The sequence below is a fragment of the Falco peregrinus genome, chromosome 1 (genome assembly GCF_023634155.1).
Source record: "Falco peregrinus isolate bFalPer1 chromosome 1, bFalPer1.pri, whole genome shotgun sequence".
NCBI lineage: Eukaryota > Metazoa > Chordata > Aves > Falconiformes > Falconidae > Falco > Falco peregrinus.
The window spans coordinates 60,370,466-60,398,409 of NC_073721.1; the positions used below are offsets into that span (position 1 = coordinate 60,370,466).

Sequence of the window (27,944 nt, forward strand, 5' to 3'; positions counted from 1 at the left end):
ATACTGTTTGTAGGGACTTTGCCAATCTGATTGTTTCTTTAGCAATAACTGCACTGTCCTCTTGCCTCTTATTTTTTGTACTCTTAGGCTGACTTGGTTAGTGGTTTTTAAATCATCACCCTCTGATAATTCTAAGACGACAACAGGATAACACAGTTATCAGCAAAGAAACCATTAGATTGACAGACTGCCTGTAAGCAGCATGGAAACGGGTAGTTGTAAGATTAACAAGTACAAATAAGAACTAACAGATGCACAGACTGGGAACAAAAAAACCAAACCACATGCAGATTCACTTTTCAGAGCACAGGAATGCTTTATATGAAGGATATTGAAACTTGGACTGCATTTGTCATACTGAACATAAAGAACCTTGCATCAGCTGATCTCCTAGTATTCTAGGAATCTTCTCTCTATGGCCAATAAAAATATAATTCTGCTCTAAATCCAAGAGGTGACACAGGATTTTAACTGTTGCTACAGACATTGAGATAGCACACTATTTCACTTAGATGAGCCAGCACATGTTCCACTTAGAAGCCCCAAGTTAAATTTTACCTGCTATCACCACAGACCTAACGCAAAACCGTGCGACTAACCTTACAGTAACAACAGCTGTACTTGACCACCTTGGCGTTTGGTTTCAGGTGGAGAGGTTGAATTTCAGTGGCTCTGGAAAATCGACTTGGCTTCTGGGTGGCAACTGTTCTTTCAATACCTCTACATACCTTTGTATCAGGCTTGAGGGAACAGGGTTACCAGCTTGTCTTTAAGTAACAATTGCTTTTTCCAGAATGGCCACCATCTCCTGCATGCTGGTACTCATGACAGCTGACCAATCTAGAGCAGCTGCTCTCAAATAGCTAGAGCGTCCCTCCCCAGGTCCTCTGAGCTCAGCTGTCCTTATAAAACACCCACTCTCCCCTCCTCAACAGGCTCAAACAAGTTTCACAAACCCCTTTTGTCACCCCTAAACCCACTGTTTAAAACACACTGATCCAGAAGGGTCAGTACACACAGCTGGCCTCCGCTCACTGGGATGAATTCACAGACCAGTACAGACTATCCCTCAACAAGGTCTACAGACACCCTGAAGGATTTAAAGAAAAGAGAAGACTCTAGACATTCCCTGAATCCCACCATAACACTGGGGTCTGTTGAAACCTTCCCCCCCTCCATAACCACCATTACACAAAGGAATGGCTTTATGCAAAATGATTACCAGAAAGAGAGACTCCTGAGCAAGTATTTAAGAGGAAAGCTGACACCCTTAACCTCTAAAACAGGCTTTATCCTTCACTTCCACAAAATGCTCTTTTTGATTAGCACTGCCTGCTAGAATCGCTTGGCAATTTCACAAGGCAACATGAAAGCTATCCAGAACTATCTAGAAGGCATGAGTTAGACACAACCCATTGGACAAAGGTAGCAACTCTGCACACACTTAACGTTTCCAAGTCTGAATGGAATCGTCTCAGAGGTCTGTGGTAATTCATAGTGTAGGGACGGGATAGGAAGACACAGGGATCTGATATTTGACCAGAAAACCCAGTCACTGAAGTTAGTTTAAGCACATAGGCCTGCACCTGTTTACAAGCATATAAGATAGCCTATAGATCCCATTCTTTAGGAAGGACAGAAGATCTAGGCTGACTCTAGGATGAACTCAGTGAGGCAATCCAAAAGAGACTCCACCACCTATTACCTCCAGGATGGAAACATTAGCTCTAAGCAGCAAGGCAGCAGGCCAAACCTGTGTTCTCACAGTTCTCCTCGTCGCTGTTGTCAGAGCAGTCATCTTCCCCATCACAACGCCAGGACAGACGGACACAGCGCCCTGATTTACAGCGGAACTGGTCAGCTGTGCACATAGATGTAGCTGAGGGACCAAAAAAAGAACATTAGATGAGCAAGAAGGATCAGAAGAGACCCAATTCCAAAGCCAACATCCCCAAACATTCATCTGCATCCACAGAAACGGAATGCTTCCCACCAGTTCCCAGCACTCACTGCAGTTCCTCTCATCTGACTGGTCATCACAGTCAAAGTCTCCATCACACCTCCAGCCAGCGTTAATGCACAAGCCACTGTTGCACATGAACTCTCCAGAGCGACAAGGCTGGTGAGATGCTGCAGAGGTGGTAAAGAATATAAAAAGCAAACTCAGACCAATGTTAACATCCCCAAAGCCCCTCAGCACCACCCTTACGCTCCACTGTTGTGGAACTTGGTCCTGAATAGGTTCCTCCTGGAAACTGCTGTAATTTCTGTACACAGAAGTGTGCTGACTACACAATTCCCATCACTACTCTCACTTCCCAGAGTTAAACGAAACAATAACAAAAAAAAAAAAAAACCACAAAAAAGAGCCACCTTATGTGTGAACAATTCGACTGCTGTCTACACTGCAACCCTTCTCCAGCCAATGCAAAGTCCATTTAGGTTTGCAATTCAGATGCTTGAACCAGCATATCGCCCTGTACTAACTTACAGCAGTCAGATTCATCAGACCAGTCCCCACAGTCATCGTCACCATCGCAGTGGTAGATGTCCAAGATGCAGCGTCCATATGCACACTGGAACTCCTCCAAGCTGCAGGTGGCAGCTGGAACATCTGATGCTAACAAGGGAATCAAAGAAAAAACAAAAAAGCCTGAGGTGATGGGGCACAATCCAGTTTAGGTGATGGGGCACAATCCAGTTTAGATGCAGTCTTCTCAGTTTAGTGACAGACTAGCAAGTATCCAAGTATTTAATGGAAAGGAATTAGCCATTGCTGCCCATCTTTGCAGGACTTTGAAGTTACTGAGAGGAACCTAAATGCTGTTTGCGCTTCACTGAGGGGCAGGTTAAACCCATATATAAAGACAGTCATGCAGACAATCCACTAAAAGAATCCAGAAAAAAAATATTTACATAGGATGTTAGTCTATAAACACTAACTTTTCAATAGACATTAAGTTCTGGAGAAGGAAACAGCTAGGAAGAAGAAAGGGTTGATGAGAAAGCAACAAAAAGAATCCAAGAGCGTCATCTTTCATCTTATACTTGAGACACTACGTCTTGGTGCCCTCCAGAAAGTGTATAAATTGATTATTAGACCTGGAAAATGTAGATACAAAAACAGGTGGAAAAATCAAGATACCCTTTGAGGTAGCTCTATATTAAGGAGTGAGGCATGTCAGAATGCAAGATTAAAGTGTAAAATGATTCCTTTAACATTTTAACATAAATAAGCACCTGAAGACCAAAAGAAGCAAGCAACCAGCAAGGTGTCCAGGTCTATACTTGACCTTCGAGGATTTTCCCTTCCCTTTCCTCTTAAGCTGCCGCCAAAACAAATCGTGCCTTATCAGTAAGGAGCACTGTCAGGCAGATGACCCTGGCCAAAGCCCACAAAACTTTTATAGTCAAGGATTTACCCACTGTTCTCTGTTCAACAGTACATTGTGTGGGAAGGGATAAAAAAAAATGTTTTGAGTCCCACACAGCAGAGTCTGATGCCTCTTCTCATACTCTTCAGAGAATGAACTGCATGTTTCAGGCATATGAATCTTACAACTGAGAAGCTCTGGAAATAAATCCACTAAACAAAAGGGAAAAGAAAGACTGACAGTCTGCCTCTCCAACCTGAAGTAGCAGGCACAGCCTGCAGGTGTGCAGTACGAGCTTTAGTTCAGTATCTAGTGGCTGGATATCAAAACGTGTGTTACCATGTGCCTCAAAGGAGCCTGACAGGAGTGCTTGGGTCTCCTTGAGGAGAAAACAAAGTCAGTGACTTAAATTCTCACGTAGTGTGGTTCAGTTGTAACACACGTACCTCCAAAAGAAACACACACACACACAAGAAAAAAAAACACATGAAAAAGAACAATGTAGGCCCACCTTGCCCTAGATGAATGACAAGTAGGATTAGAGATAAGGAGAAGATGACAACCACATGGAGGAAGATATGAGAAAGGGAGGTAGCAAAACCAAGCTGCTTTGTGAGTTACTTAAAACGCCCTACAGAGACCAGTGCGGGTCAGGATGGAGCGGCACTCCAGCTCAGAGAAGCAGGGGCACCACTTCTGGGTGCCCCTCCGCTCCCGTAAAAGGCAAAGTTGAAATATCTCCCCTCCCTTGCCGAGGGCCTGTTCATGGCCAGTGGGGAAGTGGCAAGGAAGCGAGAAAGGGAGAGAGGGAAAAGGAGAGGGAGAGAGGCTGGCTTCCTTTTAGAGCCCTTTCCTGGCTTAGAAATGGTTGCAACCCCTGGCTCCCTGCCAACTGTCATTATCTGGAGAGATAAAAGACAACTCCCCCATGCATCCAGTCCCCCTGCCCTTCAGGAGCTAGCGGCCCTGATCCCCCTCCCAGAGCTTTTTGAAGTTTCCTGCTATCTAGAACAAATTCTGCAAAATGCCTTTGAAAGCAGGGTGGGGGAAGGGACCGCTGCAACTTCCACAGACGGTGACAGCACTCACAGACACAGTGGAGAGGCCGTGGGGGTTAGGAAGGGACATTAATAGAGGCCTGTCCCACTTGCTACAAGCCTGTGAAGGTAGAGGAGAAAGCAACTGTTGTGGGCTCTCATGGCCCCCCCTTCCCTGTCGGTCACTTTTCGGACAACACCCTGCACAAAGCATCCCAGTGAAGAGAGGCTGGGCAGCCAGGCAGCCCTGCAGCGTGCCAGCTGGGAACGTGCGGTCCCCGAGGATGCTGTCAATGGGCAGAACCACCACCACCCCTCCAAAATTTCAGGAAGGAATCAGACAAGACAAAAAAGAAGGGGACAGTTTTCTCCCCTTCCACCCTGCCCTCCAACTCCTAGTTTTGTATTCGGTAAAGCATAAGCCTCCTGCTCTGACTCAAGGTCACGCAGCCACAGGAAGGAATCGAGAAACAGCCAGGCACAGACAAAGTATGCCTGTGAGGTAATGCAAGAGATAGACCGTTCTCTTGTGCCCTCTGGGGTAGGCAACAGAAGGCGGCATAGCTGCCAGTACAGTCAGGACTAACTTGTTTTTGATCTCTGCTGCAGAAAACATGCCAAACCCTAAGACAGGAGCAGGTCCAAAAGGCTATTTCCTGTGGTTACAAAGCAAGGAGAGCACTTACGGCAATTCTCTTCATCCGAGCCATCCTTGCAGTCTGTGTCACCATCACAGAACCAGTGCTCAGCTATGCAGCTACCATCGCTGCAACGGAACTCCTTCTCCGAACACTTTCTCATATCTGCAAAGACAGCAACGCAAACAAAGCCTTGGCTTTTCTCAGAGTACCCAGGAAACCACCAGACCATGCTCCTGAAGCTCCTAGGGCACCCACAACCAAGGCTGCTCATTAAACCATACATTCCCATGTCATGCAATGCCTGAGCAAAACCACCGCTGTTCATTTAACTGACAGAGTGCTGGATTCAATATGAATCCGCAGGACTTCACAATGGCATGCCAAGGAATAACACACCTCAAGTGATTTTTGCCTGGCAGGTAAGCCATACAGCCTGAGATCCCAAGCAGCCAGCCCTGGGAATGGAATATCCCGCAAGCCCAGCCCAGACAAGCCAGCTGTGAGCCTTCGCCATGCTCAGAGGATCCTAGAACTGCACAGGTTGGAGTCTGCACAACCCCTTGTAAAGCACTGGCAGGGCAGTATTTATAGGGCCACGCTACTCACCGCACTGCTCATCACTGTTGTCACCGCAGTCGTTGTCACCATCACAGTGCCACAGGCTGCGGATGCAGTATCCATTCTGACACGAGAACTCATCTTCCTCGCATTCCCGTGGAGCTGTAGGGACACAATGGAGATTAAGGTGAAGGCGAGGCAAGAAGATTCACCTCGCAGAACACCAAATCTGTGACGTGTTACAAATTGAGCAACATCTTCCAAGGACACCAGGGTGTTGGGAGAGCTGATTTCCCTTCCCTTAACAATATGATATTAGGGGCGGGGTGGGGGGGGGTGGGGGTGGAGGGGTAGCACAGAATATCGTATTGTGTGCAGGGCCACTGTGAGATTTCTTGAGTGTCTCTCTTCCACTCCACCCACAAGTCAATAGTACAGCAGGCTCCATAATTTGAGAACACAGGTTGGAAGTACCTGGAACAGAGAGACAGAGAGAATACCACCATGTGCTGGTATTCTAGCACAGCCCCAAGCCACGCTCAAGAGATCCCTGCACACAAAAAAGGCAGTCCAGGCTTTTTTTAAATAGAATTAATAGCCCCTATCATTATCTAACAAATAATTCCTGGTAGAATTATATCTCCACCTTCTTTTCACAATGCCAAAGCTATCTTCAAAGGAAAGGAAATTGTTCACTGAAAAGGGAGAGAGAAAATGTAAATTTCCTCTTCTGGACACCTCAATATTTGCAGCCTCATTCCACCCTCTTTGCCAGTCTTCTAGGGAAGCTTGTCTGCAGAGCAGTGGGGAAAGGAAAGGGACTGCAAAATTAGCACCTGAGGACCTCAATCCAACAGAAACCCTCCTCTGTTTACGTGCTAGTCTGAACAACCCCCTAGGAGTCTCTTCTTCACAGAATCTTGCCTTCCTCCTTTCCTTAGTCTCCAAAACTTTTGATCACACCCTTCTTCACTGTTGTCTTAGACACAAGGGCATACCAGCTTCTTCTGAAAAACAGAAGACCGAACAGACCCAGACCTATATACCTTTTCTTCTATGAAAATATTTGAATAGACTATAAAACTGAGCTTAGTCCTGTGATCCAGAGCATCACATAAGGATGTCAAACCCCTGAACCTGGCTTCCAAGCCCTCTACCCAAAAGGGCAGGCAAAGATCAGAGGCATACTGACCAAAAAGTGAATTCATTTCCATGCAAATACTGGATACTGAATACTTCACAGCTGAGAGCTTTATTTTTGCATTTCTTGCGATGTGATTCCTCCACCAAAGCCACTCTGGAGCACCATGCACACAACTTCTGTAGAATTCAAGGGCTGTAGCATGATGCTTATTAAGCAGCTGCAACCATCTTAACCAGGCAGCAGAACTGCTCTGCTCCTAAGTGCAGCCCGATGCCAGACCTAGCGACCAGGGCAGTTTCAGAGAAGCTGAAGCTCCAGTGCTACATAACACGCCGGTTCTCTGGCACGTGCTGCCAAGTACGGACCTGACAGCTGGCTGTGGAGGAGAGGTGGATCCCCGAACACCTTTTGCTAACCAAAGCCAACCACAAGCAATGTTTGTCCTCAACAAAGGGGAAAGCAGAGGGCTGAACTCCAATGTCTCAGGCAAAATTCCCCTCCATTTTAATAATTCATAGAAGCACAAGGCATTGCTCACAGCTAGCAGCCTGCCGTGGCAGCTCTTTTGAAGATGACACCTCACACGGCAGCCAGTCAAGTCAGCTTTCAGGGTAACCGGTGTCTGTGTGGGCAGCATCCCTACAGCACGTCCCTCTCCTCAGGGAGCTCTGTTTGAAGGGAGAGGATGCTGGGGACAGCCCAGCACAGCAGAAAAATCAGACAGTGGAACCTGAGGCCACAGGAAGCCAGCCAGACAGGCAGGGCAGGAGGATTTGGCAGGGGTTAGGTGTTTCCATGAACAGGGGACACACCAAGAGCTCAGAGCTCAGGGAAGTGCTTCATGGGACATTAACTAGCAAGGCTGCAGGGCATAAACGGTTCTCCAGCTGGATGGAGAAGCACCCCCTCCCCCAGTACCCGCAGCTGAACAGCAAGCCAGGTGCCAAGGCGGCAGGGCTGACGGACATCAGGTAAGCATCTCTATCAGAGGCAGGGGTATAACTTAGTACAAGCCAAAGGTCTGATTCAGTGGATAAACTCTTACATTCCTGTAATAAAAAGAATCAACTTTCCCCAGCCATGGCAGGCAGGCACTGCACCCACCCTCTCCCCTCAGAGCGGTGACTTACGGCAGTCCTGTTCATCAGAATCATCCTCACAGTCGTTGTCTCCATCGCAGACCCAGGACCGGCGGATACACTTCCCGTTGTCACAGTGGAAGTCCAAGGGGGAGCAAGTGGGCAGCACTGCAACAGCAAAGAAACACCTCACGGAGCTGCAGCCAGCTTCCTTCCTGAAAGCAAAGCTCTCTCCCTCCTGAGGGAGGAGAGCTACACCTCTTCAAAACAAAAGACATAAAATTTCAATGGATGAGGAAGAGCTGTTCCTCAGATGGGGGGCCAGGGTAGGTCTGTAGCTTGGCATTCTCTCCTCTCCCCAGAGAAGTACTGACCTTTCCACAATAAAGTAGCCGCCACAATTCCCCCACTGGGCTCCTTTTTTCTCTTTCATCCATAAGCCTGCTGTCCTCCCATAACGACACTTGTTTTATAGCAAGCAAAATTACATTATCAACATCTTTCCTGCATGCTTCCCAGTGCAGTCCATCCTGTTTCTATCACGCAGCAAGTTCTTCGGAGTGAAAACCATCAGAAGCAATGCTTTTGGGAACAGGATTTTGTAAGGTACATGCTACAGTGTGCATTCCAACATGGGGACTCTGCTAGCATTTTTTCTAACAAACCCACAAGGAGCAGCTTAGCAGCAGGACTCCACTGCTGGGGATAATTTGCTGTGCCTCAGGTGTGGGCAACAGAGTGCTAACCCTGCTAGAGGTCTCCAGAAGGGACGGAGGAAGGGAGCAGACATGGGATGATGCTTGCCTACACAGGAGTCTGCTGGCAATGGAGTGGAACCACAAATCCACAGTGTTTGAAGAGGCCTGGAGCAACAAAGCTGGAATTCAAGGGGGAGCACCAGCCCTGTCCTTCCCCCCACAGATGAGAGGAACACTCAATCCTGGGAGGTTCATGCTTTTAAGTGCTGCCAGCTGTGGTAGGGAAGGGGCTGCACAAGACTGTTCCCGACAGGTGTGTTCTCCAAAGAACAAGGTTCGCTCAGCGATGCGAAGGGGCGAGGGCTGGAGAGGCTAGTGCCTGAAACCCTTTCATCCCAGCCCAGCTTGCTGACAGCTTCTCCCATCTGTCACCAGGTAGGCCAGCCCTCCTCTGCTATGCTGCTACTTCTTCCCTGCCAACACGATCCTGGAGGTGGGAGCGCAAGGGGAGGGAGGCGGGTAAAAGAAGAAGGTGAAGACAGCAGCCACGCACACAAGGAGGATTTAATAAAGAAAACAAATAGTCACATTTTCAGCTTTTCCACCTTCCTCAACCCTCCATTTCCCCCCAGCCCCGGACCGCTGCCAACATCCTATGAAGGCAGTATGGAGGATACCGTACAGCAGAATCATTCACTGCTCTCCACAGCAAGTCCTCCAACATTTCTCACCCAGGGCCCATCCTAAACGCCTCCCACCCTAAGAATAACTAGGGCAGTTAAATTCAGGCTTGCTCTAACGTATCTTTATCTAACCACAAATTTGGATCACCGTCTCAGCTGTTCCTGCAGCATGGCAGGTGTAGGCATCTGTGTATCTGAGAGGGCATCACTGCTCTCCACACTGAACCCTGCACTATGTGACAAAATACACAATCTGGCACTGCCCTTGGGAAAAGGTTCTTCCCGTCATGTCCAGGATGCCCCAAGCAGATACACCTCCAGGTCAGATCCAACTGCTTCGAGGCCCCAGAGAGGTACAAAGGTGGGAGGAAGCACACACATCTGCATTTTTACCCCACAGGTTTGACAGCACCCTGGTCTTCCAATGGCTGACCTGTTTCTGGACAACGTGCTTTCCCCGAGCACCCTTGTCCTGCTGCATCAAAACAGACAGGGAGCTTCCCTTTCTTCCCCAGGTCACGCAAAAGGAGAAAACACTCCAAACTTTGCTTCCAAACAAAACCAAGATGGATTTTTGGATTCAGAAGGGTCAGTCCCACAGATCGGCCCTCTCACCCCCAAGCGCAACTTCCATATGTCGCACGCTGAGCAAACCTTCCCTGGCCTCAGCTGCAGTTTCAGGACTAAGACCATCCCCCCAGCATATGCTTTTCTCTCTGCTCTCCCGGGTCCCAGCATGACTAATCACCAAAGGACTGCACAGGAGCCACCTGGAAGGGAATTTGCATGCTGACTCTCCAGGGGAGAATTCTTCAGGCTCCCAGAGGGTTAGGCCATTAGCGCTGGTTCAGAGCCGATACCATTATCCCACTGAACTGCTGCATCCCTTCATGAGGTAGCGACACAACATGAAATTCCACCCCTACAGGGAGCAATTCAGCCAATTTCATACTCCTTGCTAAATATAAAAATTGAGCTTTGAGCACAGGGGAGCAGGGGGAAGAGGGTGAAACACAAACTGCCACATACAAAGGAGAACCTAATTCCCACCCCAGCAGACAGCAAGTGTGTGCCAGCTCAGACAACACCAGGGGGGAAATAAATCCCCTTCTACAGGAGCTCCTCTTTAAAGTATGAAGAAAAAACACAAACCCACTTAAGACCAAAAAAACCTAATGAATGAAGGCTGATGTCTCACAGACCAGAGGAACTGCCAATGGGATCAGGGCAGGGATCCACGCAAGCTTGTAACCTGAATCTAATAATGGTCAGAAACAGATGCTTCAAAGGAAAATGCAAGAGATTCTGGGAGCAGCTCTCCCACCAGGGCAGTCTCTTCCTAAGCATCCCCCTCCCCTGCTCCGCCTTCCCAATCCACAATCCCTCCTCCCCATTAAAAAGCAAACTGCCTACGCAGAAGCATTCCTGTGTTTCTTTCTATTCATTCTAAACACATCGGGCTCCAGTTCCACTGCACAGCCCTTTGCTCTAGGGTTGTTATTATTCAGCCTTTCTGTTGGTCATTTATTACTTCGTATTTTGATGACTTTTATTTCTATGGAGTTAAAGCTGAGGGCATATCACTAGCCCACGGTTAATGTTTAGTACCGTTGTAAATATATCCAAAGTATTTAGAAATTTGAAGTTAAGAGGAAATTCAAACGTTAAGAGGTCACACTTAGGACATTCAAACAACCTCCACTATATTTTGTCCTGACAGCGCGGAGCAGCTATACAATTTGGTAAGTGTATTGCTTTATGTCATGTAACTCATTTTAAACGCCATACTTCCATGGTCAGAAGAGTACATGGCAACACGAATGAAACAGCAGGAACTCTTCACTGCCAGAGGTGGGGCAAGACCTCTCTTGACAAGCCAGATTTGCATCGAGAAGACTGGAAACGGAACCCCTATATTCTCCTCCCAGCTTGATAGTGAAGCTGGCGTGACCATGGGACAATTGTGTCTCTTTAGCTGCGCTCCCCCCACCTGTAAATTGAAGGGCATTGATTACCTCCCGAGAAAGCTGCAAGTCCTCCATAGGCACTGATTCCACTGATGAGAAAGTCATCACAGATCGCACCAACATGCTTTCCCCACTACTCATAGCAGGATTACGAAATACAACAGTAAACACAGTTAAGCCTCATCCCCTCTTCCCTGCTCAATTCCAGCTTGAGCGCTCCATAGCCATGCAAAGAAACAGTATTTTCCTAAAAGAGATGAGCAAAGGCAAGTCCCAGGATGAAGACAGACAAACGCCCCGGCAGAGACCGACCTGCCTCGCCAGGCAGGGCCGAGAGGCAGGATGGGGAGCAGGCTCAAGGAAGGGGAGCGGTGGGAAGAGCAAGGCTGGGCAGCGACAGCCCAAGAGAGCACATCTGTCAACTGACAGTGAGCAACACAAAAAGGCCTTTGAACTTCCAACCATTTCCCTGAGCTCATCCCCCTGCTTGGTCACACTGGACATCATCCAAGGTTTCAGCAAAGCTAGGTCTATCGTAAGCCTGCTATTCCTCCCCCTCTCCCAACTCCTATTACACAGGGCATTCTTTTATGGCCGAGCAGAAGGGGAAGGGGGAGGGCGGGGGGAAAAGGGAAGTTTATAAGGTGAAACGCAGACTGAATCACGTCCCACTGTCCTTTGAACGCTTCATCCCTGCTGCCTGTGGTGAGCAGGTTGCTTTGTACCCAAGGACAGCAAGCAGCTGGTGTTCAAAGCTCTGGAGCACAGTGATTTGAACAATACTGCTTGTTTAATTAGATAAACTCTCAGTCATCTGAAGAATGCGAAATTAATTTTTAAAAGTAAATACAAACTAAAAGAAAAAAAAATATTAATGCTACGTATGTTAAGAGACAACTGCAGCCTGACCTCCAAGTATGTCCACACTCATGTACGTGTGTCCTGGTTTCAGCTGGGATAGAGTTAATTTTCTTCTTGGAACATTCTTCTGTGAGCACATACACACACAAACATAGATCTGTTCGCCAAGATCTGCAGCACAGTGGGCAGTAAGTCCAGAAACAAGAATAAAGGACGATAGTCCACTCCCCAGAAGAAATAGGAGACACTGGATTTTAGTAACTACATTTTGGAAAGTCTAGCTCCAGGATAACATAAAATGTTTCCAATCGCACTGCTGGACAGTATTTAAGGACGTTGCTGGTTAAAAGAAAAAAAATAATTAAATAAAGAAAAAAATTAAAACAAGACTATCAGCACCCAATCTTTCACAGCCCTTTGATCACAAGCGCTGTGCCCGAGGGGCACTGCATTAATTCTGATGCCTTTTAAAGGAAACACGCATAACTCCAAGCCCAATAAAATGACAAAGTGTGGTTGCAGATACGGAACTGGTGTCTTTTCAAGAGAAACTTGAACTCTTGACATGAGTTCCTAATTAGTAAAACTTGAAGATTAGAAGTGAGGCTTCACCTGAGCTCTTGCATCTGAGCTCATGACTGGTGATTAAGTGAAAGTCAGATAGGAAGGGAGGAAGAGGGAAGATCATTCTTGTAAAGTTTCCATTAATTCTAGTAAAATACCCGTGAGATTTTTATCCTCACATGACCTCAAAAATTCTTCTGTGGGACTGATAAGCAGGCTACAGTGATAGCCCTGTTCCTGGTAAGGAAGAGACCCTCTGGGGCCTGAATAAGTTGTAGCTCAACAAGAACGGCCTACATTTCCCAATGAGATGGGAACAATGGACCACTTCCATTAAGCTTTAAGGTAAAAGGAGTAAATTCTTCAGTCCCTTTAAATGAAAAAGTATTGTACCACCGTGCATAGAGCTAAGCAAGCAAGCCTGCGTCCCAAGGAGCTACACATTTCCAAGCTGATTACGTATGCTACAGATCCAAAATTCAGAGCAAGGCGGCTGTACTGGGGGATGGTTACAGGGGGATTTGGCATATCTTAGGAGAAAGAGAACAATTTCTCAATCCTCAGGCCAAGTTTACTCAGTTGTCCTTTCACCCCTGCCACGGGAAGTAAGGCTCATTCACACCACGCTGGACTTCAAAGGACACGCGGGAGGGCAGAATGAAAACCATTCCTCCGCTCGCACGCGGCTTGCCTTAGGGACAGTCCAAAGCAGCCTCTGTTGGCAGAGGGCAGGAAGGCAGCTGAGCTACTCTGTGCATGTGTAGCAAGGGCTTCCAAGCCAGACACTGTCACCGAGCCAGAGAGCTGATACCAGAGAAACGTCTACGAAGCTGGCGTGACAGCTGGGAGGTTGCTTATTACTATTATTACTACAGAACTCTGGCTTGTAAACATGATCCAGAGCAGGAAGCAAACATGTCACGGAATAATTGGCTCCCATCACGGCAGGGCTTCAGATCTGCAAGAAAAACTGTTCCTGTCACAGCCAGGTGAGCAGAGGCAGGGCTCTCCAGAAAACAATGGGAAAATACCTGGAGACAGACATTCCAAGGATACCAATCCAGGTGGAAAATGTCTGGGGTGTGCAGAAAGAGCAACAGCTGATAAAAAAACATAGTGCAACTCAATCAGAAAGTGGGAATTTGTTTTATAGTTCACAACAGAACATTAAAAAAAAGGGGGGGGAACAAAACCAAAACACACCACATTTTAAAAATTTCTCTCAAAACTGAAAATCTCTCTCAAATGGAAGAAGTATTCCCTGTGTCTGCTCTTTTTTTTCTTAGCTTCAGCTCCTCTCACTCACTGCCAAGTATCTTGCCTTTTTTTTTCAAACACAGTGTGTTTCAAGCTATCTGTTATTCTTCGACTGAAATGATACATTACCAGTTCAAGACTAGAAAAAATTAATAGAGAACTTAGTAAACTCCAATCAACTACTCAAGCATATGCAGTGCTATATGGACGCAGATGCAAGATTGAATCTTGACTTGCTAATGTAATTTTCACCTTTTCTCCTATCCCATGTCTCACTCTTGCTTAATTAGGAGTCCAGCAGTCCAATGTCTTCCCGTCCTCTCCCTTTCCCAAGGAAGTAGACAGAACTCTCCCAGGAACTCATTCTTGTCATCATATCAGCTTACAGTATACAGATGAGCTGACAGACTGAAGGAAAAGCAGACCTTGAAACAAGCATGGTTGCAGCTTTATTTCTCTGGAAAGTTAGGACATTCACAGGAGAAGAAAGAAAATCCTGTAACTCTGTAAAACTAGCTTGCAGCAGACCAGTGTAAACGTGGGATTCCTTGCAATTGTTTCTGTCCGTACCTCTGATCAGAAACATCTACTTGATATTATAATTCCCGTCTTTAAAACTCAGAGCTGTACTTCCATTTCAGCTGAAAAAGAATCCCAACAGCTCTAGCATCTCAGAAGAGTCCATATACGTGGTTGCACAGACTTAGGTTTGTGAGTCAGAACAAACCACTGGGCTCAACCCAGCACAAAGACTAGCCCCACTGTTTTTGAGGAATCTCACTAGTTTTTTAACTAGAACTTTAATACATCTGTGGCTTGTAGGATGACTTCATCAGGACAACTCAAACCTACAGCTCAGTATTTGCATTAAGAAGTTCACCTTTATTTTAATATTAATTTATTTTAATTTGTATTAAAAAGAAATAAAAAATAAATCAAGTTCAAACAGAGAAGTTTGGACAACACAGAAGTTGTCCAAAATTTCACTCCAACCGGAATTCTGTATGCATGTCACAGACAGATGGCCGGGGAAGGGAAGAAAATCTCACCTAATATGTGCAAGCATCAGTGCTGATTTGCAAGAAGCTTAAACTGATTTAAAGCTGTAGCTGCTGTTCCAAGGGGCTCACACCCCACCCCTGCTCTCACACTCCTGCTGCTTTCTTTATGCTTGGCGCAGCCAGCAAACAGATCAAACGGAAGGTTAACCCCACAAATGAGTACACCTTCACAAGGCTCCGGTATGACAAATAAAAGAGAGGGATTCGGCAAGTGATCTGCTCTAGCAAAAAGTTTTCAGTGCAGTAACATCTAAGCAAGACAGGACATAGCACAGACAACTACCATGATCCTACACTGCAGAGCTGATCTAGTTCTTAGAAGCTGACAATATCATCACATACCTGGACTCGCAATGAGCAGACACTCAGGACAAGATTCAGCAGGCTCAAAGGAGTAAGTGTTCCTAGGGCTCCTCCACTGCAACCTTGCATATCCGTGAAGCCACGCACTTACCATTTCTATAGAGTCCTTAGCTCTGTTGCTTAACTTTTAATTTTGCTTTCTTCTTTCCACTGAATTGCACTTAAAAGTACTTCTGGCTGTCAGCTGAAAACGGTCCCCTCTTTGTATTTATTCTATTACAATGAAATATTTAAAAATGCAGCTCATATACTAGTCCTTCCCCTTGCATCACTTTTCTGCTCTGTATAAATGCAGCTCTTTATCTCCCCTCCTGTCTTGTGAAATCCTGCTCTGCACATGCTGGTTTACTTCTCCCACCAAACTGCAGAGACCTACAGCACAAGTTGTTTTCTGAATAAGATGTTCAGACATTCCCATCTTACACATGCTGTTTTCTAGACAGCTCCCTTTGCTTCAGTCTTCTCCCTCCCTTTGCCTTGTTAGAAACTGTTAATTAAAGAAGGCAGAAGTCAACCCCATTCCCTACATTCTCTGTCTCACTTGGCTGTCTGCCTCTACTTCATGCACTTCCCAAACTCCAGTGCCTGACAGCACCAGCAGATTGATTGCAGTTCACTACTACTTCCTAGTTTGCACAGCTTCCATTCAAATCTGTATAGACCAGATTTCCTTCAAGTATTAGGGGTATGCCGTAACGACAGCACTACTGTGCAAGACCAAAAGGTTCCTCTTGCCCAGGCCATGGAGATAGACAGGGTGCCAAGATGCAGATGCCTAGAGAAAGGGTGTAAAAACATAGCATGCAAGGAAATTTCTTCCTCAGAAGACAAAATCTGCCTCTTTTTGTAATACAAAGGCTTCCCAAACAAGAGGTGGCATACTCACCTTTAACAGCCCTCAGAGGATTTTAGATCCATAACCTTTTCTGATTGCTATCTGAGAACATTTGAAATTTCAGAATCGATGTTTTGTGGCAAGGAGATCCACAGCTGAAGTATATGTTGTATGAACAAGCAACTCGTTAGCTTTGAACCATCTCCTGCCAGAACCTGTGGAAGGCCTTACCCCTCCTGCCCCCAATCCTACCACACCTGCTTCATTTAAACACCTTTGGTGCTGGATTTTGTTGAAGCGCAAAGTAGACCTTATTGACAAGTATCTCCTGTCTAAATCATTACTGACTCTCTCGCTCCCTCGCAGCATTCCAATGGATTTGTGAAGCATGACTTCCCCTTATAAACACCACTCCCCACCCCCCACAAACCCAACTAACACACCAAAAAACCACACAATAAACCAGCCCCCCAATTCCTCTCCCCCACCCTACTCCAAAAAAACTTAAAAAAACCCAAACAAAACACAACACCACCTGTGCTCAGTAAGAAGCCAGCAAAACCAGTTTAGTTATTGGATATTCCTTACCTCCTCAAGCCCCTTATTCCTGCTCAGCTTCCCCTTTTCAGCCTGTGCCGTTGAGTCCAGCCTCCTCTCTCCCACTCTTTTCAGACTTTTAATATTATCTTTTCAGTTCCCAGCTCCTCATCTCCTCTTTCTTAAGTATGGCAAGTTCCCAAATTCTTTTCTTTGTTTGATGTAATCACACAGGTTTTCCTTCCACTTTCTTTGATTTCTCCAGTTAAGGTCACTTCCTTGCCCAATAACCCTTTCACTAATCATCTTTAAACCAAAGACTGATCACCTCAGTTTGCAGGTAACCTATTTTTCAAACCCCCATTTTTCAGCCAAGCCTTCCACGTTGCTCACTATTTGCAAAATTCTAAGAAACATGAAGTGAGAAGAAATTTTCACAAAGCTGGGTTGAGATCTCCCACACTTAAGGAAGAAGAGATTCTCCAAAACAGTATCTCAAAGGTGAGGAAAGCTTCTTTCCTTACAGCAGTCAGCAGTGGAATTCAGGGAAGGCTAGGGAAACATCCAACAGAGGAAGACAAATCCCTCAGTCACGTTCGTTGACAGCAGCCTTACTTCTTCAGCTCTAGGGAAACTTTCAGGAAAGGAGTTGCAGGAAATTGGGCCTTTTTTTCTATCCTTTTCAATTCTACCACGGTCTGTAGAATCCAGAGAGATGAGGCAAGAAAGCAACTTACTTGAGGCTCCAGGGAGAGAGGTTTTTTCTATTCATCTCTGTCACGCCAAACCCACCAACAGTGACACTTCTCAGTTCTCACCTGGCTGGGCTGAGCTACACAAATGCTGACACTGTGCATACAGAGTAGCTCCAAGGTAACTTCTCTCAGCAGATCCTAAGAGCATTGAATTTTATTACAGTGTTTACCTTTCCCTCCAGGAAAGGTAAGGGCAGCCAAGACAGAAACTAGAACGTTACTTAAGAGGGCAGACACCCTCAATACACTTCCTCACGCCGCTTATTTATTTTCCATTAATATTTACAGCAAAACCATATAATTTAGTTCACAGAGCACTTTTGCAAGGGTGGGAAAAGAGAGGTACTTCCATCCGTCCCTCCTCTCCATCTAAAACATTCACATCCAACAGCTACCTGAAACCAACCGCAAAAGGCAGAGCTGGGCATTCACTGTGCTTTGCGTCAGTGGATGCTGGCTCTGTTAGACCGAGTACTGAAGTCAGCCAAAAGTATGTTATCTACAGTCTTAAACACTCGTCACACGAAAACTAGGTGCCTATAAAGAAGCACCTGCAGGGAGAAAGTTAAGGCATTCGATTTCCACAAACACAAGTCAAAAATGGTTTCCTTACTGCAGCCATCTTCGTCACTGTGGTCCCCACAGTCATTGTCACCATCACATTGCCACTGGGCAGGGATGCATGTGCATTCACCAAAAGCACTGACAGCACATGTGAAATGATTACGTCCACAGGAGCATTCGGTGCTACTTGTAACACCTGGAAAGGAACAAACAAAGAAAAAAAAGGTAATTTTGAGAGATCTGGTTTAGGGTAAATGCATTAAATACAAAGCGACATAATAATTCTTCTCCATGATCACACTAAATGTATGAACACACACTTAGCTGCAAAGGGAACCATTCACCCCCCTGGTGCTGCTGAAATAGGAGATCGAGCGCAGTTTCCTGGAATGGGGCTATTTGAAGGCAATGGCAAATAGCAACCTGCCAAAAAGAGACTTGGGAATCAGCTGAAAAATGACTTGACACTAGTCACAACCACATTCAAGGAATCCCAGGTATCAGAACACTTTTTATTTTACAGACTCGGTCGTCTCCAAGAGCACAGTGCTGCTGCTGCTCCACCTAGTCCTGACACCACAACAGAAAGGGCAGCAAAGATTTTACTTCAGAGAATTATCTAGGATCTTCTCAGACCCTGAACTTTCTAGATGCAAATCTTTTACATGTCACTTCTAACATTTCATCAGACTCCAGTGAAAGAAAAGAAAAATAATCCTTTCTTATTTATCTGTAGAGATTAAAATGTGACATTACCCCATGCATAACTGACATACATAAAAGAGAAGAGCATTTTCAACTCTACAAAGTGGCCAAAAGAAAATGCAGTCCAAATGTCAATATATAATCTGACAACAACATTTTTTTCCAGCCTTTAAGTCACCTTAAGGAGCTCCCAACCCTTTTCTCTCCTCTCCCAGCTGCAGAACAATACTCCACACAACTCTTGACTCTCACCCCTGTGCAAATGCAACTAGTTATAGTATTATCCCACATATTCTCTTAATAAATCTGTGCCTTGAGAGACAACAGGCTATAGCCCACCGCTCGAAAAGGAAAAGGTCACGCCTGAACTTCTGTCTGACATTATCTAGACAATCTATATAATCAATATCACTGTTAAACAAATGCTTATTCTATCAATCAGCAACCCCCTGAGGTTAGTCTGTGACTGGATTCTTTTTTGCATGGTTCCTTCTGTATGCAATTCTAACCAACCTAAAGCTCTCAGATTAAACAATATATCATAGGGAATGCAGTACAGAGGGATACCTGCCCCAAGCGGGAGTTATATACATCCTGAACTATTTCCAAATTTTTTAATCTCATTTCTTACATCTAGTGTATCACTGATGAACCATGTGCTGTAGCAACCTAAGCAAAAAAAAGAAAAAACCTCAAAATTTTCTTATTTTCCATTCTAATTGAGAAAAGCTGTAACTGCAAAACTGTATGTAACTATTCTGCAATTCTCTCAACAGCAGAATTCCCTCCAGCAGATACATCCACTCATGCAAGTTAAGCTAATACTTTGGTTTGGAGGGGATGCACTTCTTCCTGGCAGAAGAATTCCATGATAAACTCCTTCTGCAACAAAACTGGCTGAGGAGGTTCCCGTCGGTCTCCGCTGCCTGCTCCCAGCTGCTACACTGCAGCTTGCAAGACCTTGCTGCAACATGCCAAGCACATCCACAAGCTGCTGAATTGGGCCAGCCAGGCTGGTTGTGGGACCTCCCTTCACAGACTGCCATGCCTCTAAGAACCTTTTATTCTTTCCCCCATCTCCGCTACGAGTTATCTTTAAAAGGTTTAGTAGAAAACATCCATGTCAAGGTATTGCTGTATCAGCTAGACAAAGCGGCCAATATCTGGTGTAACGAGGGACAGAGGCAGGAAGAATGTAAGGTGAAAAAGGAACAGGGAGAAGGAAAGGTAAATGAAAGAGGGCAGAGTGGTCAGGATCCTCAAAGGACTTAGCGGGTATGGCCTGGGCAAAGGCTGACTCAAAAAAGATGGCGAGTGGGTGATGTAGAGTCAGAAGGCGAAAGAAGCAGCATAGACATCCCTAAAAAAAAGCAATGCATCATCTATGCAGCATATCCAACTGTTAGAAATAAACACAAGGAAACTCAGAAGAACCACAAACCTCCCCAAAAATCTAACAGGTTCCTCTAAACTGGCAGCACAGGAAATTCGGGACAAGCCACCTCCTGCTGTTGCCTACCACTATACAGAAAGGCAGAACTAGCTGTATATTACATCTGAGGTAGCTGCTGTTTAAATCACCTTTTCCAAAGCAATTTTTCTCCACTATCCTCAACACTACCCCAAAGCATTGATCCCAGCTACTTTAAGCTCCAATACCCCTTCCTGTTGGAGTACACCAAGACAATCATCATCCTCATTACCCCTAGAAAAAGACAAATGTAAAAGTACTAGTGACAGGCTGTGCCTGGCCCACGCTCCACCATGTCCCAGGGTAGCTTCACCAACAGGAAATGATCAAACATCAAGGCAAACAATTCTTAAATTAGGGGAATATATTTAATAATTTATTTCTGGATAAGCATAAATGAGAGCATTGGGGAAAGAGTAAAAGTGAGCTATTTTAGCTCCTGAATAGCAGCATAGATGTACAGCTCTGCAGCAGCACAGAAAGAATTAGTGCAGCTGTCCCAATCTGCAAACTGCAACTTAATCTGCTGTATTGTCAAACACACAGTTATCTTCAAAAGTTGCTATTAGTACCAGTTTACATATATATATATATATACACACACACACACACACACGTATTAAATCTGTTCTTCCCACCTCATTGAAGCTGCTCTGATCAATCGTCTCTGATTTGTGTTTTTACCATGCCACAGAATCTGCTGGAAGCTGAAGGAGATGTTATGACCCAGATAACACCACTCTCATATGCACTAGCCTCTATCTGTAGCACTATTATATAAACATACTTTGCTTAACCAGTCCAATTTACGACCTTTGTGAGTCTAATGCTTTGTGTTGTGTGACCTTTAGAGTAACTAACCTTCTAGTCACTATAATGATCCATTTTATAAACGATGATTTACCCTAGTCTTAAACTTGGACAAGTAAAGCACACTATTGTTCAGAAAGCACGCTAATTCCAGCCTCTAAACAATACCAGCAGAACCAATCCTGGGTGACTACTCTTTATCCAGTAAAAAGAACAGCTTGAATGAAACCTGGGACGACCCCCTGCAGACAGCAGGAATTTTCTCAATGATTTCAATGTGGATAGTGTTTCACCCTTGGTGTCCCATGGTTACTTCCCAGTGCTCAGAGCTCTGGTGACATTACCTTGTAACTGTATCTGTAACAGTAGAGGGCCAGGAAGGATGAAGACGAGAAGTGTGTTTTCTCCAGCTCCCTCAAAGACCAGCGGAAATAGTGCACTTGGTGCGAGAAGCCTCAATGAAAGACTCTAACATCGAGCTCCTGTTGGACGTAGGGAGCGTGGGACAGAAGACTAACCAAGCGCGCACACAAACCTCCAGTGTCACATTTCAATCCCAGTTAGCCAGGGGTCCAGAAACAGGACAGAAGTCAGCCCTTGCTGTTCAAGCAACTGGACCAACAATCAAAGCAGACATATCTACTTACATTTCTGCACATTCTTCTGAAGCAGGACCAATGAGATGTACCTCTGGGCTTAGCCAGGGCAAATGTTTTACCTAAAACTTTTCATCACACTGCAGGCTTGGACATTTTACCAACTCTCTATACTCAAAAAATCGCTTCACTTATACAGGAGGCAAACCCCCAACATATTTTAACAACGCAATGTATACAAAATACACAAAAGCTAAACAGAAGCATAGCCAGGTGCTGAGCTGCCACCACTCAACTTCCCTGGCCTCTCGATACCTCGTGTGGCCACCACACAACCTTCCTACTCTCTCACTTGCCCATAGGTACAAGCAACCAAAAAATCATCTTCACTGGCTGCAGGCTGGTTTCCTCCAGATGCGATAGCAGCAGGATCCGGTAGCCAAACAGTTTTCATAGCGAAGTATTATACAAAAAGCCTCCAGATTTTAAAAACAAGAAGTCAGCCTAAACACAGGCCTCGTACTTAACATTTGCCATCACCTTAAATTTAGCATGGCACGTCAGTTTCTTTAGATTCCTTCCAAACACCCTCCCCATCTTCATGTTTATCTAACAAATGAAACATGTCCTGAGGGAGGGTGGTTTCCCCCACCCCTCTCACCCTTAAAAAGATAGTTAGGATCTTTGTAATTTTATGTCTAAAGTTGGCAAAACAGTTATGTCATTTCTGGCTGAAAAGCAAAAGTAAATAACTACCCTGTTATTTCTGCAGATCTTTCTTTTGCGGGGAGGTTAGGGGAGGTTGCTTAATCAATAAATTGTTACTCCTCCTTTTTTTTCTTTTTTTTTTTAAACCCCTCTCCCCCCACAACTCTTCATTAGGTCAAACAGCCCATAAAGAAAAACCTAATATACAAAGCTTCATTTTGCTGCTGAGGTCCCTTGCTCAGAGCTCAGAGCTGTTACAGAACAGCCCTGTATTTGCCAGAGATCCACAGAAACATCGACATTACAAAGGAAGCTTAAGCAGACAAAATAATTACTAAATTGAACTCTGTAGCCTTTGTTTCTGTTAGGGACCGCAGATTTCTAGAGGAGAGTGAAAACACTGTTTTAAGTCCTGATGGCATGTTTTTTTCCAAAAGGAGATATGCTAATTCTATTTTCAATAAAAATAATGACAGATGGCAGCTTTTATCACTATTTTATAGCAATTCAACCTTCTACGGGCTGTTGCTTCATCATGGAATCACACAACAGCCCAGGCTGGAAGAGACCTGGAAAGATCACCTGGTCCCACCTTCTGTGGGAAAGGGAGCCTAAATGAGATTGCCTAGCACCCTGTTCCATCACGTCTTGAAACCTACAGCAATGGGAGCTCTACCACATCCCTGGGAAGGCAGTTCCAGTGAATGGATGTTCTTACAGTAAAAAAATTTCTTTCTTACGTTGAAAGAAACACATTCCTGCTCTTCAGGATCCATCAGCTCTGCCAGGCCCTGGCAGCATTCTAGCAATAGCAGGATTTTCTCACAGTCCTGTAATATGGATGAAGTTTCCTCAACTGGATGTTGACCAAGAATACTGCATGAACAACTGCCAAAGATCTATGGTCAACACCATGCTGCCTTTCCACATTGTCTTTCTTTCCAGGTCCCAAGAACCAACTACATAAGACACTCTTCCACTCAATGCCACCCTGTTAGTGGCATCTTTTCCCCTTCATCCAAACACAGGAATTCTTATTGTTATTTTTGGAAGTTGTAGTAGTATTAAATTCACAGCCATCAGTTTGCTTGTGCCATCCTGCAGTTCTGCATGTACCTGTAACACAGGGTAGCATAGTTAACCATGGCCAATTATCCATTTAGTTCTGTAATGCAATGAAAACAGCACCAACAGGTTTAGAAAACCCAGAACTATGAGATACTTGGCATGACTTAGAGCTGCAGACTGTTCAGCTCAGAATCAGAAGCCTCTGGAAAGAACAATCATCCTTTTGGTCCAGGACTGAGTAACACAGGGATGTGTGTTCCTTCACCTCCACAGACAGGCACCTAACTCAGCATTCCATGACATACACAAGACCTTCTGTGGAAGGCAGAGATCTTTCTGCAACCTCTTCACAAGAAAAAAAAAAAACAACAAAAAGTTGACAGCACCAGCTTTTATGATTTTAGTCCTACTATACAAAAATCCTGGCAGAGGACAGAAGGTGTAAGTGGATATTGAACGGGTATGACAATACAGTACGAATATCTGACAGTTAACAGTGACAATGAGGGAAAAATCCAGGACTTTGAAGAATAATCGGAATATGAATAATGGAATTAAAGGAAAAAAGAGAGAAAGCAGGTCCTAACAGTGACGGATATAAGGCCATTATTTTTTGCCGCAGAGAAAGTGTGGAAGGATATCACCAGAAGCACTTATGAACAAATTTGGGCTAAGTATCAGAGTATTTTGCCCTGGTTTCAACAGATCCACTTCATTTCTTATTTCTGTATTTTAAGAATGCATGAGCATCCGATTTGTTTATTTGGGGTTAAAAATAGTGAATTCTGTAGCATAGCCGTTAATAGCCTCTTTAACACCTTGCACATCTGTTGTTGGAAGGCCTGTGTGAGATACCATTTGCTCTCTTACTCCACTTGTAGGGCAGGCTCGCTTCTGCATTCCCATCCCACACACACCTTGATGAGGGCAGACATTTCAGATGGCCTGGAACAGAGTTCAGTTGATACATTTTCCTGCTTCATCCAGCACTTCCCTCAGTGTTTCTACAGCAAAGCAGCTCAGCTTTTTTTGCTTGCCTATCTTGAGGGAAAAATGAAAATTTTTGATTCCTCTCTTACCCAAACAGCAGTTTCCACTGAAGGAAAGTACAGTTAATCCAGCTTTAGAAGAGGGATTTGCTGACCATTGTTTAAACCCAGAGCTCTGCTGGCAGACACAAAGGCAACATTACAGCACAACAGACTGATGTCAGAAGGGGCACCATGCGCTGATAAAAGCCAACAGACCTTTCTCTCTCTCTCTTTTTTTTTTTTTTTAAAAAAAAACAACTCCCATTATAAAAGCATTTGAAGCAGTTCTGACTGGGTACCCACACAGCTTCCAAGTATTTGATGGCTGCCTAGAGTAAAACGAACTTCACTAGGAAAAGCAACCCAAAAGTTTTCAAAAGTTTCAACAGAACTGTTTTGGTTTGGTTTGAGGAAGAATGTGATAGTGGTAAGGTTAAAAAAAAAAAAAAAAAAAATCAACAAAAAACCAACCCAAAACCCAACAAAACCACACCAGCCAGAGAAGAGAGGTTGAAGATGTCACAGCTTTTTGGTAATTGAGTATTGTGCCTCTATTGGCAGTCTCTGAGTAAGGATGAAAGTTTCCCAAGCTTAGAGGTTCCCCTCCAAGTTTGCAAACACAGCGATACCTCAGTCCTGCACCAGCTGGTTCTCAAACACGTGGCTGAACAAAGTTCTAGGGAGAGGCACACTATCGAGCACAACCGCCCTTCAGTTCTCATATTAAACTTCACAACTACGCAGGTTAGACCTGAAAAGCGTTACACTTGACGTGACCACAAGGAATAGGAAGCATAAGGAAGAGAAATTCCACAGGGCGTCCACTGACAGGGACCCAAAGAAAACCAGGGGTGCAACAAGCATGTAGACTGAGTCAGTGGCTGGTGCAATGGGTGTGTGCACGAGGTGGAGCGAGACTGGAACAGAAGCCTGGAACAGAAGCCGTTTTTTCAGTAACACCACATGGGTCAAGAGATACAAGGCCTTAAAAACATGTTTGAGTCTCTGGGGCCCGATTCTGATCCCACAGAAGTAAAGACTACCAACCCCACCGAAAACCTCACCCTGCACCCAGGGAATAGGACAGCATTTATAAAAACAATTATTGAAAAAGCAATACCAAAGGATGATTTGATTTGAACAGGAAAAGACTCAAGGATCAAGAAGTAATTGTCACAGCTTCTGCTCCCAAATCCTTTAAGTCATAAACAAACACCTTGCAACAAATAACGTGACTGTAACTGAGGTCTCTAGATTCTTGTCCTCACTCTAGCCGTATCTTTTACAGCATTTGACAAAATTAATTCTTCCCCTCTAGAAGTGGGGATACTACTATTATGTCAGCACAGCGTACTAAGGTTTAACATTTAATGTGTGTTTCTACATAACCAGAGTCTTGGAAAAGAAGGGGCAGCTGAAGGGACAGTATTATTGCCATGAGATCCTCATCAAAAACTAGTTCAGATTGGCTCGGCTACCAGCACACACAGACCAAAAAATCAGCTGAGGGACCATAAACAAAAGATAATGAGACATGGCAGCAAGTCAAGCTGCAGGGGGTAGGGACGGTTAGTAGGTATCATAGGGATCAGCATTAGATCCAGTCCCATTAAATAACTTCATTAATGATCTGGAAAAGAGAATAAGTATCGTGTTAAAGGAGCCTGCAAATGATACTGGAAGAGGAAATATTCTTCTGCAAACGCCACAGAGGAAAAAGAAATAATATAGAAGGGACCTTAGATTATTAGAATTATGGGCAGGAAATGAAGATTCAATCTTAAAAATATATATTTTTTTAGACCTAGTGCATCTGGTGGAAAATAATTTGAAGCAGATACTCAAATGAAAAGAAAAATCTGGGAGGCAGCAATACTTGGAAAAATCAAGGAGCAATGAAAGACAAGCTAGCCACTAGTTTATGTTATGACACAATATGGCAGCCCAAAACATGACTTTAGGCTAAAAATGCCTAAGTGTCACATCATGGAGAAGAAACTTTCTCCCTGCACAAAACGGGTATATAAGATTCAGTTCCACACTGAGGCTGATATAGGGAAACTAAACAGCATATTCTAACCACAGAAACAAAATGTTTATCAAAGGTGTGTTACCGCACACTGCTCCCTCAAGACTTCAAACAGATTCTGTCTGAAGCCTGAACCAACATGGCATTTTTCCCCCCTGATGAATATTTAGTTTTTGACATCAGACAAAAGGCAACAACTGTCAATTCTGTGCTTTCTTTTTTTTTTTTCCTAAACAGAACTTTCATGATTCCGTTTACTGAGCAACACCTCAGTTGCCTATGGAAATAGCTCATGGTGGACAACCCATGAAGTCCCAGTATAGAAAGAGCAAATCCTGTCAAACACATCAAAATCTCAGCCCAAAGGCAGGCAAGGAGTACCAGGCAGACGACAACCGTCTGAAGCAGCTGGGGAATTCTATCAGGCAAGGTCAGACAGCAGAAAATCGTATCTGAGTGACTTTTCCCCTGGCTCTCCCTTCAGATTCCTATGCAGGTCTTTCCTGGTAACACCAGGACTGCTCTGTAAGAACCTGGTAAACCGCTACGCTAGTTTCCTGATCTTTTGGTTAAAATGTGACTATACTGTGATGCTTTTTGCACATTAACTTGCCATTAAATGGCAAATGTCCCATTTTCCCTAACTACAAGGCTCCCTCAAACATTCGTGGCTGGCAGGAGTTAAAAATGCAGGTTTTGTTCTGTAGCTCTGCATGCCTGCCAAGCCTTGCTGCCATCCAAGAAACCAAGCACTGTACCAGCCCGCTCCAGGTGTCATGTCCAATGTCAAAAGGAATAGACATCTTTTAGAAAGGGCTTTGAGCGTTTCAAAAGATCACAATTCAAGATGCTGGTTCTCCCACTCTCTCTACAAGTGTGTTCAAAAATTAATTAGATAGTGGGAGCATGTTTTCACCTTTACAGACTCTTGGTAAAACAAAGACCAAAGGAAGTCATGAGCTGCAGTATACCATCTCTGACATTCTGCTTCTCACCTCCAAGGCCCTTACTGGAAGAGATCCAGCCTCCTAAAGCCTTTTAACCCACGTATTTACATTTTCTCTGTGGACTAATTAATTTTTCCTACATATAAACCAGGATTCCAAGGAGCAAGATCATTACGCTTCCCATCTTGTGAAATTTTCCTCCTGTTACTACCAAAAGCACCCCTTCAGCCTTGGCATTTCATTATCAGTAGATCATCTCTCTTAAGCAGTGTGCATTTCATCCGTATTGTATGATGAAGTGCAGAGCGATACCTGAAGGATGCCATCAAGAAACATACTTGGCTGATTTTAGCCTGGGGTGGCATTTCCTTGCGTAGCTGCAAGCTCCTGTGCAACTGCATGTCAATAGAGAAGCACAACGAAGGATCCAAGGGACAGATACAAAGGGCTCACCCACAGCACTCAACTTCTTGTCATGCAGGACCATTCCACTCACGCACATTAAACAGAAATGAAACACCACTCAGAAATGCAGAGAATAATAAAAGGTTGCTGCTGCATAACATCATTCAGAAATTTCATCATTTGCTCTAGACAGTGC

The 27,944-nt window shown here is 44.8% G+C and overlaps 1 protein-coding gene across 3 annotated transcripts in view; it reads right to left on the bottom strand.

Annotated features, from left to right (window-relative positions):
- LRP4 (LDL receptor related protein 4) overlaps positions 1-27,944 on the bottom strand; it is an 84,087-nt gene that overhangs the window by 24,840 nt on the left and 31,303 nt on the right. For all 3 annotated transcript variants that reach the window (XM_055793847.1, XM_055793846.1, XM_055793848.1), the window contains exons 2-8: positions 18,028-18,174; positions 7,885-8,001; positions 5,659-5,772; positions 5,098-5,214; positions 2,492-2,620; positions 2,011-2,130; positions 1,754-1,879 (exon numbers count right to left, since the gene is read on the bottom strand). In XM_055793847.1, the coding sequence (XP_055649822.1) occupies positions 1,754-1,879; positions 2,011-2,130; positions 2,492-2,620; positions 5,098-5,214; positions 5,659-5,772; positions 7,885-8,001; positions 18,028-18,174 (870 nt within the window). The remainder of the gene's footprint in view (positions 1-1,753; positions 1,880-2,010; positions 2,131-2,491; positions 2,621-5,097; positions 5,215-5,658; positions 5,773-7,884; positions 8,002-18,027; positions 18,175-27,944) is intronic.